The sequence below is a fragment of the Parasteatoda tepidariorum genome, chromosome 9 (genome assembly GCF_982258835.1).
Source record: "Parasteatoda tepidariorum strain Cologne lab strain chromosome 9, Ptep-v5.0, whole genome shotgun sequence".
NCBI classification, from domain to species: Eukaryota; Metazoa; Arthropoda; class Arachnida; order Araneae; family Theridiidae; genus Parasteatoda; species Parasteatoda tepidariorum.
In genome coordinates, this window is record NC_141763.1 from 31,794,266 (window position 1) to 31,809,132 (window position 14,867).

Here is a 14,867-nt window from a genome sequence, read left to right on the forward strand (position 1 = left end):
ACACATTGTTCAAGGGTTCTTCATCAATCGCCAGATTGAACTGCTTCAGCGGCCAACTCGCTCTCCGGATCTTTCACCGATAGAAAACATGTGGTCCATGATTGCTCAACGATTGACCCAGATTACATCCTCAGCTGCCACACCAGATCAACTTTGGCAACATGTGGAAGTTGCTTGGTTTGCTGTACCACAAGAGCACATCCAAAGTCTCTTTGAATCAATGCCGAGGCATGTGGCAGCGGTGATCTCCAACAATGGCGGCCACTGATTTTGGCAGGAACCACACTTCACAGAAGTCTATAAATTTAATCATTTGATACTTGGTCAACATGTAAAGATGGTTTTATCTGGATTTAACAGTCATGTCAACAAAAAAAAATCTTTTGGCATTTTTTTTGATAATCGTCAAAATTTTTGAATCATGTAAATCGAATGGCGCTTTCATGAGCTACGTTCTGACGATGCTCCGAAATAATTTAGGATTGAATTAATTGTGAAAATGTTGAATAGAACAATGTGAACAGTGTTGTGGGGAGAGGAGTATTAGACCATGTCAACCGTCATCTATGAAAAGGTACCCCGACATAGAGTCGAGTTATCATGTCTTATATACTAGTGAATTGTAGTTGTAATTTTGTAGTGGTAGATACTCTACAGTACTCCCCCACCAGAATTATATCTGTGATAGAATTCGATGAACGAATACCACTAGTTGATTCATTGCTGTTTTGTGAGAAGCCGGGAGATCTGTATTAAGATCACCGTATTTTTTTAGTGCTGAATGTGAGAAGTGTATTAACTTCACGGTCGTAGTCGCTCCTGTGTTGCCGTTAGCAGTCGAGTAATCACAAGTATGCAAGCCGACGTTGTGCGTGATTGAGACGAGACTGAGTAGCAACAGTGCGAGGAGGTGGATAATGTCGCAGTCACAAGCTGCAAGTCAACTTTTCAATGTGGATCATCCGCCGAAGTAGGCGTTACTGTATAGGTAGGCGTGTTCACATCACGTCCGGGTCACCAATGTGGGGAGAGGAGTATTAGACCATGTCAACCGTCATCTATGTAAAGGTACCCCGACATAGAGTCGAGTTAACATGTCTTATATACTAGTGAATTGTAGTTGTAATTTTGTAGTGGTAGATACGCTACAAGTGTCTTCTCGCATAATTCGTAGCGAAAATCTACATGGTAAAGGAAAAATCTCAATTCGGAAAAGGGAAAATTAAGCACTTTTTAAAAACGCTACGCACCCTAGATAATACCGTGATTGTTGATAAATTTTAATTGACAAACAAGAATATTGACTAGTTTAAATTTGTTGAGTAGGAAAGATATTGAGCTATATCACTAACTATCGATGACAATTTCCAGAAGTCACATCGCGATATTAAAGTTCAGTACTGACAACAATACCGTCATTTAATTTATTTTTGGCTCAAGTATGCATAATTACTAAGATTTCCCTAAATTGAAACATTATCGGATTAACTTTGCAAGATTTTTCCTAACATATAATGAAGAACACAACTTTTTGCGAAAGCTCTATAGGCTTTTAATCAATGAAATTGAAATATTTTAGTAAAAAGTTATGCCTTGGAAATATACATAAAATTGGGCAGAGATAAAAATAAAATACAACACAATAAACAGTGCTATGTAATTAATAAAGTAAAAATGCTTTTAATATGTCAACAATTACAGAAAGTGTTCACTAAAGTACATAAAAGGTAAAATACATATTACTCAACTTTCCATTAATAATACATAGATTTAAAAATAAAATATAAAAATATATACATCTAATTTAAAAAAAACTCTTATTCTGTATTTGATATCTAGTATCAAATTCAAGATTTTTTATTTATTTATTCATTTTTTTTTGTGATGTCAAATTTACAAAAATAGTCAAATTCTAATTTTCTTTTAAAGATGCGGTCATTCATTTTTTTAAATAAATAAAATATTAAAGCATTCAGGAAGATTATTCGCAATTTTTTCCTTTCAAACTAGGCTATTTTTTTATTACTGTTCCTCTCCCTTTTTTTTCAAAGCTACTATTAATAGATCAAGTCTAACTACATGTGACTTTATTTTGCTGATTAATTTTTAAATATTGATTTCAAGTTCAGAAGGTTTTAAGATCCAGTATATGACACTTCAACAGTTTAAGATTAAGAATTTGTAGAATATGAATGCGCCAGCATACCATCACTGATGAAAACAAGGATTGAGAATTTGAAATATTCTCAAGGTTTTTTCACACACACTAGAACTCCTGACTTGTTTACAAACTTCCATCTACAAAAAAAGGTAATATATAATCAACTTCTTTTAACTAAACTTATTTTTTACCTATCTAGTTTCAAATCAATACCCAAAAATTTTTTGTATTTGGTAGCCTAAGGCAAAGATTTCTTTCAACTTATAAAAATTTATATTCTTAAATACATGTAATATCATTAATGCATTGATTTGAATGTTTTTTTAAATTAACATTTAAACTTGTTAAAAATATCAATATTACTAAGTATGTTAATTCGTCTTAGTAAATATTTAAGCTTTTAATTAAAAAAAATCTATTAAAAAAACCTCAAATAATATTTTACGCCTAAATTAAAAATCATTCCATGAAAACCTTTGTTGGATAATTATTAATATTTTAAATAAACAACTCAAAAATATTGATACAAATTTTAGTAAGTAACTTTTACAAGTCTGTTTATTCTGTGATTTTATTATTTTCTGATACTTAAATTTGCCCTAGCAGTTTTAATTCCTTGTGCAATAGAAAAGTTATTCACATTTTAATGAACGAAGAAATTTTCTAAAATAATTCCAATTAAGGCAATAAAGTTAAGCATACTTCCAGAGATATCCATAATCTTAATATTTTGTAACGTGGATGTCTCAAGAGCAGCTCAGAAGCCTCTCTACTGAAATATGAAGAGGTAAACTATCGATCGAGACGTTCTTGTTCAAAGTAAAATTTAGTTTCGAGTTTTTATCATTAAGTTGAGAATGGTATGTATTATTAAGTTGAGAATGCAGACGATTTACATACCTAATTTTTGAATACAATAGAAAAATTAGGCAACTAGAAAATAAACAGTCAATTTTTATTTAGGTTCTGTAATTTATGATACTGTTATAAGTTATCTCTGTGTTTTGAGGATCTTGTCTACTTTCCAATAAATTGTACTCGTGCCTAATCTAGTGGCTCCACTAAAGTGGATATTCCTATTAAATAAAAATCTCAATGGTAGGGAGACAGAAATCTTAAAATAGTAAGAATTAAAACAATCATTTTCTGAATATAGTAAATTGTTTTGCAACAATAGGATAATAGAATTTGTGGTTAGTACATAGTGAATACTAAATTAGAGATTAAGATAGCAATGACAAAAATGTGACAAGACAGGAAAGGATCTTAAACATAAAGAATACGGTAAATTCTTAAGTAAAAGAACACTAAATTTGAACATACAACTACATGGTGGCAAAGGATCAATTAAGAAACAGGAAAAGAACTTAAGATAACACATTCCAAAAAAAAGAAAAAAGCATAAAAACAATGTTGAGCATTTCCCACATCTTTTAATTATTAATATACATGTAATTTAAAGGTATTTTCCAGGCAAAAAATACCTCAATTCAAAATAGAAAGACTCCAAAACAATTGGAAACAATTGGAAAATTTACATTGTCAGAGGTGATTGTGAGTCAAAGTCAAAATTCCGGAAAATTCCTTGAGTTAAAAAATTAAAAAAAAAAAAAAAAACAGTTTAAATTGAAAAAAAATTTAAACAAGGTTTTTTTTTCCTTTTTCTCAATATTTCTTAGTTTACTTAAAATATATTTAAAATTTTTCAAATACCCATACCATTTACACATACCTATGATAACCTGGAGAAGTAATTTAAATTTACAAATATGTCTTTCTTTCTTGGATTTATGATTATAATAACTATTTACTGATAAAAAATTAATATTATTCATGAATATAAGCTTATAAAGTATGTGGCTCTACCTTACAAACAAATAAAATAGTGTTTTTAAGTTCCACCTTTGAAAATTCGAATTACGGAAACTTCTGTGATCAATGATTTTTTTAAACGTCTGGACGTTCGATATCCAGAAACTTCTGGATCACTGTTAGAGAAAGATCTGGAAATCCGGATTTTTTCCGGACCACAATCAGCCTTGCACTGTGCTTTGAAGTGTCTGAAAACATAAATAAAAGATGTGCTACAGTGTAACAATCGCAAGCAGGCATTGGTAGATTTTTTTAATATTTAAAAATTGGGAATACACAGCATACAGCACAAGCTGATTTAAACTGTGACAAGCTACATTTGCATTGTTTGAAAAACCATTAGTGTATACACATGAAAATAATTCCCCTCATTTTTTCATAAATGGATACATCTGTGACGTTTAAGGTTACTGTTACTTGCAAAACTCTTATAACATACATTGCAAGAATAAGGTTTTTTCCCCGTATGAACTCGTTGATGTACTGTTAAAGATGCATAAAATTTGAAACTCTTATTACATACTATACAGGAATGAGGTTTTTCACCAGTGTGATTTAGATAATGTACTTTCAGAGAATGACTGTATTTAAAATTCTTATTACATATGACACAAGAATAAGGCTGTTGATTAGAGTGAACAAGACTGTGTCTATTCAAATGACATTTGTACGCAAAACTCTTATTACATACACAACATGAAAAAGGCTTTTCCCCAGTGTGAACACGACTGTGGTTGGTCAAAGCACATTTCAATATAAAACTCTTATTACATATATTACAAGGATAATGCTTTCTACCAGAATGCTTTTTACCAGTATGAATATAACTGTGAACAATTAAACGAATTTTCTGAGCAAAACTCATATTACATTCACTACATGAAAAAGGTTTCTCACCAGTGTGAATAAGATAGTGATTAGTTAGATTATATTTTGATGAAAAACTCTTACTACATATACTACATGCATGTAATGTTGCACATGGTCTGTTACGTTTTTGGCCAGTATGAATAAAGCTGTGCTTAGTTAAATACCTATTCAGCGCAAAGCTCTTATTACATACACTACAAGAAAAAGGTTTTTCACCAGTGTGAAGACGACTGTGTTTGGTCAAAGAATCTTTATGTGCAAAACTCTTATTACATACACTACAAGAAAAAGGTTTTTCACCAGTGTGAAGACGACTGTGATTGGTCAAAGAACGTTTATGCGCAAAACTCTTATTACATACACTACAAAAAAAAGGTTTTTCACCAGTGTGAACACGACTGTGTTCATTTAAGTTAAATCTATTTGAAAAACTTTTATTACATACACTACAAGAAAAAGGTGTTTCACCAGTATGTCTAAGTTTATGAATAGTTAAAGAGCTATTTCTTGTAAAATTCTTATTACATATACTACAAGAATAGGGCTTTTCACCAGTGTGAAGACGACTGTGTTTGGTCAAAGGACCTTTATGCGCAAAACTCTTATTACATACACTACAAGAAAAAGGTTTTTCACCAGTGTGAAGACGACTGTGTTTGGTCAAAGAACCTTTATGCGCAAAACTCTTATTACATATAATACAAGAAAAAGGTTTTTCACCAGTGTGAACAAGACTGTGATCCTTTAAGTTAAATTTATTTAAAAAACTCTTCTTACATACACTACAAGAAAAAGGTTTTTCACCAGTGTGAACAAGACTGTGATCCTTTAAGTGAAATTTAGTTGAATAACTCTTATTACATACACTACAAGAAAAAGGTTTTTCACCAGTATGACTAAGTTTATGACTAGTTAAAGAGCTAATAGGTTTTTCACCAGTGTAATTTAGAATATGTGCTTTCAGAGAATGACTATGTTTAAAACTCTTATTACATATGACACAAGAATAAGGCCGTTTACTAGAGTGAACATCTATGGAGTGTTTATTCAAATGATGTTTTGCTGCAAAACTTTTTTTACATACACTACAAGAATAGGGCTTTTCACCAGTGTGAACACGACTATGTTGGGTCAAAGAACCTTTATGCGCAAAACTCTTATTACATATAATACAAGAAAAAGGTTTTTCACCAGTGTGAACAAGACTGTGATCCTTTAAGTGAAATTTATTTAAAAAACTCTTCTTACATACACTACAAGAAAAAGGTTTTTCACCAGTGTGAACAAGACTGTGATCCTTTAAGTGAAATTTAGTTGAATAACTCTTATTACATACACTACAAGAAAAAGGTTTTTCACCAGTATGACTAAGTTTATGACTAGTTAAAGAGCTAATAGGTTTTTCACCAGTGTAATTTAGAATATGTGCTTTCAGAGAATGACTATGTTTAAAACTCTTATTACATATGACACAAGAATAAGGCTGTTTACTAGAGTGAACATTTATGGAGTGTTTATTCAAATGATGTTTTGCTGCAAAACTTTTTTTACATACACTACAAGAATAGGGCTTTTCACCAGTGTGAACACGACTATGTTGGGTCAAAGAATCTTTACGCACAAAACTCTTACTACATACACTACAAGAAAAAGGTTTTTCACCAGTGTGAACACGACTATGTTTGGTCAAAGAACTTTTGATTGTAAAACTCTTATTACATATACCACAAGAAAAGGGTCTTTCTTCAGTTTGAATAAAACTGTGAGTAGTTAAACAACTTTCATTTTGATAACTCTTATCGTCATTATGAATAGGAGTGTGAGAAATTAACTGACTCTTTCTAGGAAAATTCTCATGACATACATTACAAGAATAATAATTTTTAACAATTTTATCATTATTATGACAGTTTTCGGAAAGTTCAAGAGAAACACTTTTATCAGACATGCTATTAGAATAATTTGTATATGCATAAATTTATATAAAGAGAAAATAAGTATAATGTGCTAATGACAATGACAAATTTTTGAAATATCTTCTTTCGAGTATATATATGGTAAATTAAAATGTTATAAGTAAATATTATAATTGTTAACCCGAGTATAATTAGTTAATGTTAACTACACGTACAGTCTTATAGAAATAAATAGCTAATTATTTTCTTTTGAGTATATATATAGATGAGATTGTAAATTAAAATGTTAAGTAAATTTTACAATTGAAACTATTTTTTGCAGATATATAAATTAATAATTTGAATTATTCTTTGTATCATCAATAAAGGAAAAATTCTTTAACACTACAAGTTTAAAGTAAATCATCATTAAAATCTTCCAACAACATTCTACAACATTTTGCAAATCATTAATGAAAATTCATGACCAAAAAGTACATTTTTGCAAATCATTAATGAAAACTCAACCCGATCTTCTTGAAGTGAAGCAACAAAGTTGATGATTAATCTGTCTTTGCCTTATAACCATTCATTTACTCTTTAATAATCATTATTTTGGGCTCAAGTTTTTTGATTGTAAGCTAAAAAAAAAGACAAATTTCAGTTGAAACAACAGGATTAACTTGAAAAAAAATTAAAAAATAAATACTTAATTCAAGGACTAAATACTTAACTCAAGTATGTACTAAAAATAAAATGTAGGAGACAAATATTGAAAAATAACTTAATATGGATTTTAAATATAAAAAATTCTTGCATATTGAAATTTTAAAAAAAAAAAAAATGCTGAAACATGTAAACAATTTTTTCGGAGAGCTAGAATGAGATTAACTAGATTAAGGAATTTTAACATTTTATCCACTCCCTTTAATCACGAATCACATTTAATTTATTTAAATATTTAATTCCAGGACAAAATACTTAACTCAAGAACAAAAATTAAAATTCAGAAGAAAAATATTGAAAAATGACTTAATACGGATTTTGTGAGAAATTCCTGCATACTGAAATACAGTAATTCTTTTAAAAACAAAAGGTTGAAACATGTAATTTTTTAGCTGGAATGTTATTAACTAGATTAAGGAAATTTCCCATTTAATTTTCTTCTTTTTATTTAACAAATTTGAATGCTTCATGAGTTTTCAGAGAAGTTCAGTTAATATCACAAAAGAATAGTTACTTGAAGTGAAGTAACAGCAAAAATATAGCAGTTTATATTTAAACATACTGAAATAAATTGCTCCCACATATCTTTAAGATTTAATTTCAGATTAAATATAAGATCATTTTAGATGTATTATGTTTTAAAATATGAATGAAATCTATTCCATTCAATAAATTATCTTGAATAAACATGCAATTTCAAATAAAAAGAAAAAAAAGAAACTTATTTCATTTCCGAGAAACTAGCTAATCCTGGTTTTTACTTCTCATTGGTATACAAACAAATATAAAATTGGTCATTTCTATTAAACATTTAAATTAAAAATGGGTATAATAGTAAATAAGTTGTGGGTGAATTTCAAATCACAAATCACTGTCATACATTTGACAGTTTAAAATATATTTTGACAATATATTTTAAAGGGATAATAAAGCATTCATTTTTGAAAGACAAAATGGCAGCATAATGAAACAATTAAGCATTTGCATGCAAATCAAATTGTACACTTAACTTAAATTACATAACTGGTAATTAAAATGAGCCAACTGCCTTTATTTTAAATTTTTTAAGATTGGATGAAAATATTATTTTCAGGGAAAAGATGGGGAACTTTAGAAAATTCTTCACATAATGATTTTTAGAAATTTTGTTTCATCACACTCAGTTTGACATGATGTTTAGACATTCTTGCTCAAATTAAAAATTATCTCAATACATTATTTTTATTATGTTACAATATTGTGTTCAAAATAGTTTTTATTTAAAATTTGCATATAGGAAAAAGTTCCTGATAATTATTTCTTTCTTTAATAAAAAAATAATTCTTAGGGTTTTGCACAATATTTAAATAAATTAGCATACATTTTAAAAATAAGAGAAAAATAAATTTACAAAACTAAATGTAAGCTTCCACTCATAAACTTAAAGAATTCAAACAAATAAATTCACAAATGAAATTATTTTTTGTTATGAGCAGAAACTATTCTTTTTTGAGAATAGAAGAAGTAAAAAACAAGAATATAAAGAATTTAAAAATATATAAAAAAGTAAAAAAAAAAAAAACTTTCAAATGTATATGCTAGTATAAAAATGACTTACTTTTTAATGCCCTATTTGTCTAATTACTACATGTTTAATTTAACAATGACAGAAATAATCAGGAATGAGAGGTTGTTTTTTATTCTAAATTTTATAAGGTTACAGCTCCAGAATTTCGTGATCAATTGCCTGACTGTAGCAATGTGGTCATTACTGCGCAAAGGCAGTCTTTACTGCCTAGACAAGCTGGTACCCATTGATTTAAAACAGGGTGGGCTTCAAGCCATCACTGAGGATGGAGCCTAGGTTCCTCATAAAAATAGTTCAGTGTCTTAACCCACTGAGACAGCGGTGTTTGCATAGAAGATTATTTCTGTTCAGTAAAATGAAAAAATATTAAATAGAAGTCTATCATTTTCATACACAAAAATAACATTCATAAAATGTAAAGGTCAGGGATGAGATTAGCCGAAACGCAAAAAAGCTGAATTTCCACGATAGTAAATTTTGCGCGAGCGCAACCCTTTAATAATAAATTCCAGACAGTTTAAGGTAATAAATAATGTGTTGACATGCAGTTGTGTACTAATCTATTAATATAAAAACGATTACATTGATGCTTAACATTTAGTAAAAAAAAATTACCAATTGAAAAAACAAAGCTGGAAATTATATTTTTCCTCAGTTCACATAAGAGACAATTACTACTTGAAAAACTACCTGGTTTAGCAAATTAAAACTACTGAGAATATATATTAATATTTCATTTCTTTTAATAAATACTGTTATGTGATTTATAGCAAATATATCAGTAATATTACTTTTTAAATTATATTGGGAAAAAAAACTTCAACAATGGACCGAATCATTATGTCCATATTATAGTCTAATCTAACTACAGCCCTCTGAAACATATCAATAACAATGAAGTAGAAATATATAGTAACTCCTTAACATACAAAAATTGCTATTTTAGTTTGAAAAATTACATAATCAGCAACTGTTTCGATAATTGTTTTTTATTTGATAAGAATTTTGCATTTTATAGCATAAATAACAGCAATTATAAATAAAATTTTGATGATGAGTTAATTAACTTTTTTCCCCAATTTTTTTTTTTTAATTAAATCCCTTTTTAAGTGATTGCTTTTGTTTGTTATATCTTTTATGTTTGCTATATTTAGTCGTTAGTCCATCTTCAAACATCTTGTGACAAATCCCATTTTTTCTTCTTTGCAAGCACAGAATGTAAGTTTTGAATATATTCCCTTCCAGTTTCTCTGATGTTGGAACACTTACATATACTAATAATCGTCGTTAGAAAAACAGTCACCTTTATAGTAACTAATTTTTAAAAAAAATTTACTTCTTACAAGAATCGCGATAGTTGATCTTAAAATTGCGTGAATATGAATAACAATTATGGATTTTGAAATCACATGAATATGAAACTAGATATATGATTTTGAAAATGAGAAAATACAAACTGGGATATAGAATTTTTAAAACGCGTAAATACAAATCACGATTCATAATTTTTAGATCGCGCAAATACGAATCATGATGCGTAATTTTTAGATTGCATAAATAAGAATTATGATGCATAACTTTTAGAATGCGTGAATGCGAATCCCAATGCCTTATTTTAAAATCACGTATGAATACGAAAATCAATGTTTGATATTATAAACCGCATGAGCAAATCAACACATTGAATTTTAAACTTACGTGAATACGAATCACTACATAGGTTTTTAAAAAGACGTAAATACGAATCACAATATCAGATTTTTAAATCTCGTAAATAAGAATCGCAACGTACAATATTCAAATCGCGTGAATAAGAATCGCAACACGCAAATATGAAAAGCTATGTTTGATATTAAAATCGTGTGAATAAGAATCGAGATATTAGCAGATTCCAGGCTTGGGACCTCTAAAAGGCTTGTCAGAAGCAGCGTCGTTTGAACTACGAAAATCGGATCTATCTGGAGAGCAGGTAAAAAATTCGGAAAATCTTATCTGCTGCGTGTAAAAAGGAAGAAAATAGGTAAAATAAGTAAAAATGAGAAAGGATTGGTAGCTATGTAGTTTGAGTTTTCTGTTTCTCTTTGAAAATCGGTGAATTTTCTGAAAAAGCGGAATACTTATAAAAAAAATGAAATTTTTAGAAAATCTGAATTTTTGATTAAAAAAAAAGCTGAAATTTAAGAGATAAAAGTGAAAAAAGCGGAAATCCGCTAAAAAGCGGAAAAATCTCATCCCTGAAAGGTTGAAAGAAAATTTTTTTTTGTATAATAATTTTTTTTCCCTCACCAACAATCAAAAAATGTATAGTACACATTTTAATATTATGGGTGATATTTTTGTTTTTTCAAGAAAAAAGAATGGGATCTTAACAATTTTAAAATCTGCATGTGGCAATACATGAGAATAACTACCAAACAATAAATTCACATGGATTTACCATTAAATCATTTGAAACCGATGCATCATGAAGCACTCAAATTTGTGGTTATAAGATGGCCACTCAAATTTGTGGACTTGCTAATTGTAGTAAATAAAAAATATTTGGAATTTAGAAACTCTGCAGAATTTAGCAATAACTGCTGAAAAATGAATTAAAAAAAATAAAATTAACAATTTAACAGTAGTGTTAAAAAGGGAAGACTGAAATAAGCAATTTAAATTTCTTGTGAAGTAATAATATTGTATGAGAAACTTTGCACAAAAATATGGTAATAACAAAAATTGATCATAAAAATTAATCATTTTACATCATGTGAAATGGTTATGCTAAATCGATATACTTTGAACTCATTGCTTATCTATTTTTTTAGAGACCTTTGAAAGTGTTGAACATTAGAGAAAAAATTTCTCCCAACAGAAACATTAGTCAAAAGTCTGTTTAGAAAAAATATTCACAAAATATTTCAACTAAAAAACGGCCCTTTCACAAAATGATTTTTCTTTTAATCGGACCCTTCACAAATTTGTTTATCGTCATTATTGTTTTGTTAATCGAATAAACCCTTCCCAGGGAGGAAAACAAGAAAGATGGATGCATACGAATTAAGTTTTGTCTTCGACGGACGCTTCTTCCATTATTCGTAGGATATGAATATTCTGCGTTCAGCAGTATAGGCTTAATACCAAATATTTGCATGTTGCATCTCTAATTTAGAAGCAGCAATTGCTTTTAATTTTTGAAAATTTCATTTTTTGTAATTATAATTTTACAGTGCTTAGCATAATCTCTTTACAATTTAAAAACTCTTTGAAAATTTTTTGCAACAAGCGGACCTAATTAGCACAAATTCATAAAAGCAGGACACTGGTTGAAAAAACGTGACTTAACGTTTATTTGATATTCACAAGTAACTTTTTCACAAAAACAGACCTTTCACAAAACGTCTGGGCAGTGGTAGTTACGCCACAGTATCAAAGGATTTTGCACTTGCTAAAATTTAAAAGAAAAATAAGTCATTGTTTGCCCGTGTGGGGGTGCTGTAAGTTATACCTTTTGAGTTGTCCATTTCCGTAAAGATTTTCTTAAGCTTTTGCTGGATTATCGTCAGAAGTTGGAAACTTTTTTGGCAATAACTTCCCTTTTTAAGTCATTTATTAAAATTGACATGAATGCAAGCTTCACCTATAATAAACATCTGAAGTTAAAATTTTGGGGAGACTTTCCATACCGTGATCTATGGCAGAATAATAGCCAAGTCTTAGCAACTTCCGGGCAGTGGCCTGCGATAAACTAAAAAAAAAAACATCACAGAAAGGGACCAACTCAAAAAGCCAATTGCGGGGATATTTCAATTTACTTAGTGATTCAGAATTGTTCAGCATCTGTTGCAAGGTCATTTAGCACTCAAAACCGAATTAAGACAAAATAGCAGACAAATGACTGATAAACATTTGAGCAACCTAATGAGAAAAGCTGATGAAAAAGTACATATAGAACATTGTCCATATGATGATGCAGCAAAAATACTCAATGCTTTACAAATTAGATGTTAAAAATGTATTATACTTAACGAAATTCGTGTTTTTTTTAATTTTTAGAAATCTCACTTAACTTTTTGAAATCTCACCCTGTTTCTGAGAAAGGGTGAGAAATTCTCTCTAAATTATTTTCTGTAATGGAAACACTGCTACGAGTTACACTTTTCAAGTTGATCCCTTTCTGTGCTGTTGTTTTTAGTTTCTCGTGGGCCGCTGCCAGGAAGTTGTCAAGTAATCTCATCCTGGTAGCCACAGCTCATGCCGTAGCAAACATCTATTGTTTTTTTTCCTTAAAAAATTGCAAGTTTAAAATCTATTTGGCATCTTGGCGAAACAAATCACGATACAGAAATAATCTCAAAATTTACAAATCTACAATGCATTTCGGACAGGAATAATTAATTCACAATTTGAAAAACAAATGTATTACACTATTTCAACTAAAGGAAACGAAAATTCGATGTTGTAGAACACATTTTGAAAAAAAAATTATAACAAAGAATTAATTCAATAAAATTTTAATATACGTAATTGAATGCAGGGTTGACTGGTATAAACCAATGGGAGTTAAACCATGATTTAAACCAACTTACATTTACATGCCATACTAGGGACAATCACAAACAACAAACTAAACTTAAGCTTTATAATTGAAACATCAGTTATAAATTGCGTTTCATTACATTGAATAGAAAGGTTCCAATATTTCACAAAACTCTAGTCTAAGCTAAACGAAGGTGAATTTTTAAGTTCTGACATTGATCACTGGACGGTGTTTTCCGTAGAAATGTAAACAATAACAATCTCGAGCTCTATGCCTGCTCTAGTTCCGGTTAGAAAGTTTGCAGCTGCTTACTACGCATGTTATGGATGAAGTTTTCGACACTAAGGAGCGCTGCAAGCTGTATGCCTCTTGTACTTCCGGGTTACTGTTTCCGGCGTATTTTAAAGCCATTTGGCTCACAACGTCATCATTGTGTTTTAAGATTCTTGCAAACGTGGTATTTTAATGCTTATTTCTAAACTTAATCTTGCTCCTGGAACAATATGCTAACACTAACGTAAGATGGTGCACAGATTGCAACGCGAGCAAACAATAATAAACAAATGGAAAGAGGCCAAATCAAGACTGCAAAAAAAGCGAGTTATTCAAAATCTAGCAACCACTTCACCTTTTTCAACAATATATCTCTAAATAACTAAAACAAATTTTCACTTCAAACTCACCAGAATTACATTATAACAGTAATATCTTATGAAATATGGCAGATTTGAGTTCATAAATTATCTAATTTATTTCTTTTATTGAAAACAAAATTATCCGTTTGAAAATATCGCCTCGCAGAATAACATGTAGTAAGCAGCTGCAAACGTTCTAACCGGAACTAGAGTAGGTATACAGTTCGATATTGTTATTGTTCACATTTCTACTGAAAACTGCTAGGCGATTTTATTTTTAAACATGCTTCTTCAATCATTTTGATTTTGTAGGTAGCAAAATTCATTTTATAGCAAGCTAACGAGTTGGATTTAAAATCTACATAAAATAACCTTTAATTCATTTATGAACCATAATATAATATGACCATGGTTTAAAATTGTTCATACATATTCTGACCCACTTTTTTGTTTGATAAAATAACTGAATGTATAGTTTGAAATATGCAAAGCATTCTATCTATCATTAGAATTCTTATTCAGTTTCATTTTTTCATAGCTGTGGAAGTTTATCAGAGTATGATTATCATTGACATTAAATGATAACGAGAATTTAATATCTCTCCTTAATTCATAATCT

The 14,867-nt window shown here is 29.4% G+C and overlaps 1 protein-coding gene across 3 annotated transcripts; it reads right to left on the bottom strand.

The window, feature by feature from the left end:
• Positions 1-1,660: 1,660 nt before the first annotated feature.
• LOC107442048 (uncharacterized) lies at positions 1,661-13,900 on the bottom strand. Of its 3 annotated transcripts, none has more exons than XM_043046681.3 (3): positions 13,753-13,900; positions 12,582-12,713; positions 1,661-7,439 (listed from the first exon to the last, which is right to left on the bottom strand). In XM_043046681.3, exon 3 carries the CDS (start codon positions 6,849-6,851, stop codon positions 4,410-4,412), a length of 2,442 nt encoding a protein of 813 aa, XP_042902615.2. In that variant the 5' UTR covers positions 6,852-7,439; positions 12,582-12,713; positions 13,753-13,900; the 3' UTR covers positions 1,661-4,409. The 3 variants fall into 3 exon arrangements, with proteins under 3 accessions (XP_042902615.2, XP_042902616.2, XP_042902618.2); XM_043046682.3 differs by having other exon boundaries at positions 13,663-13,885; XM_043046684.3 differs by lacking the exon at positions 12,582-12,713 and having other exon boundaries at positions 13,753-13,894.
• Between the last annotated feature and the right edge of the window lie 967 nt (positions 13,901-14,867).

Coding starts and splice junctions, on each gene's coding strand:
- LOC107442048 (XM_043046681.3), bottom strand. CDS start 6,851: ATGTCTGATAAAAGTGTTTCTCTTGAACTTTCCGAAAACTGTCATAAT.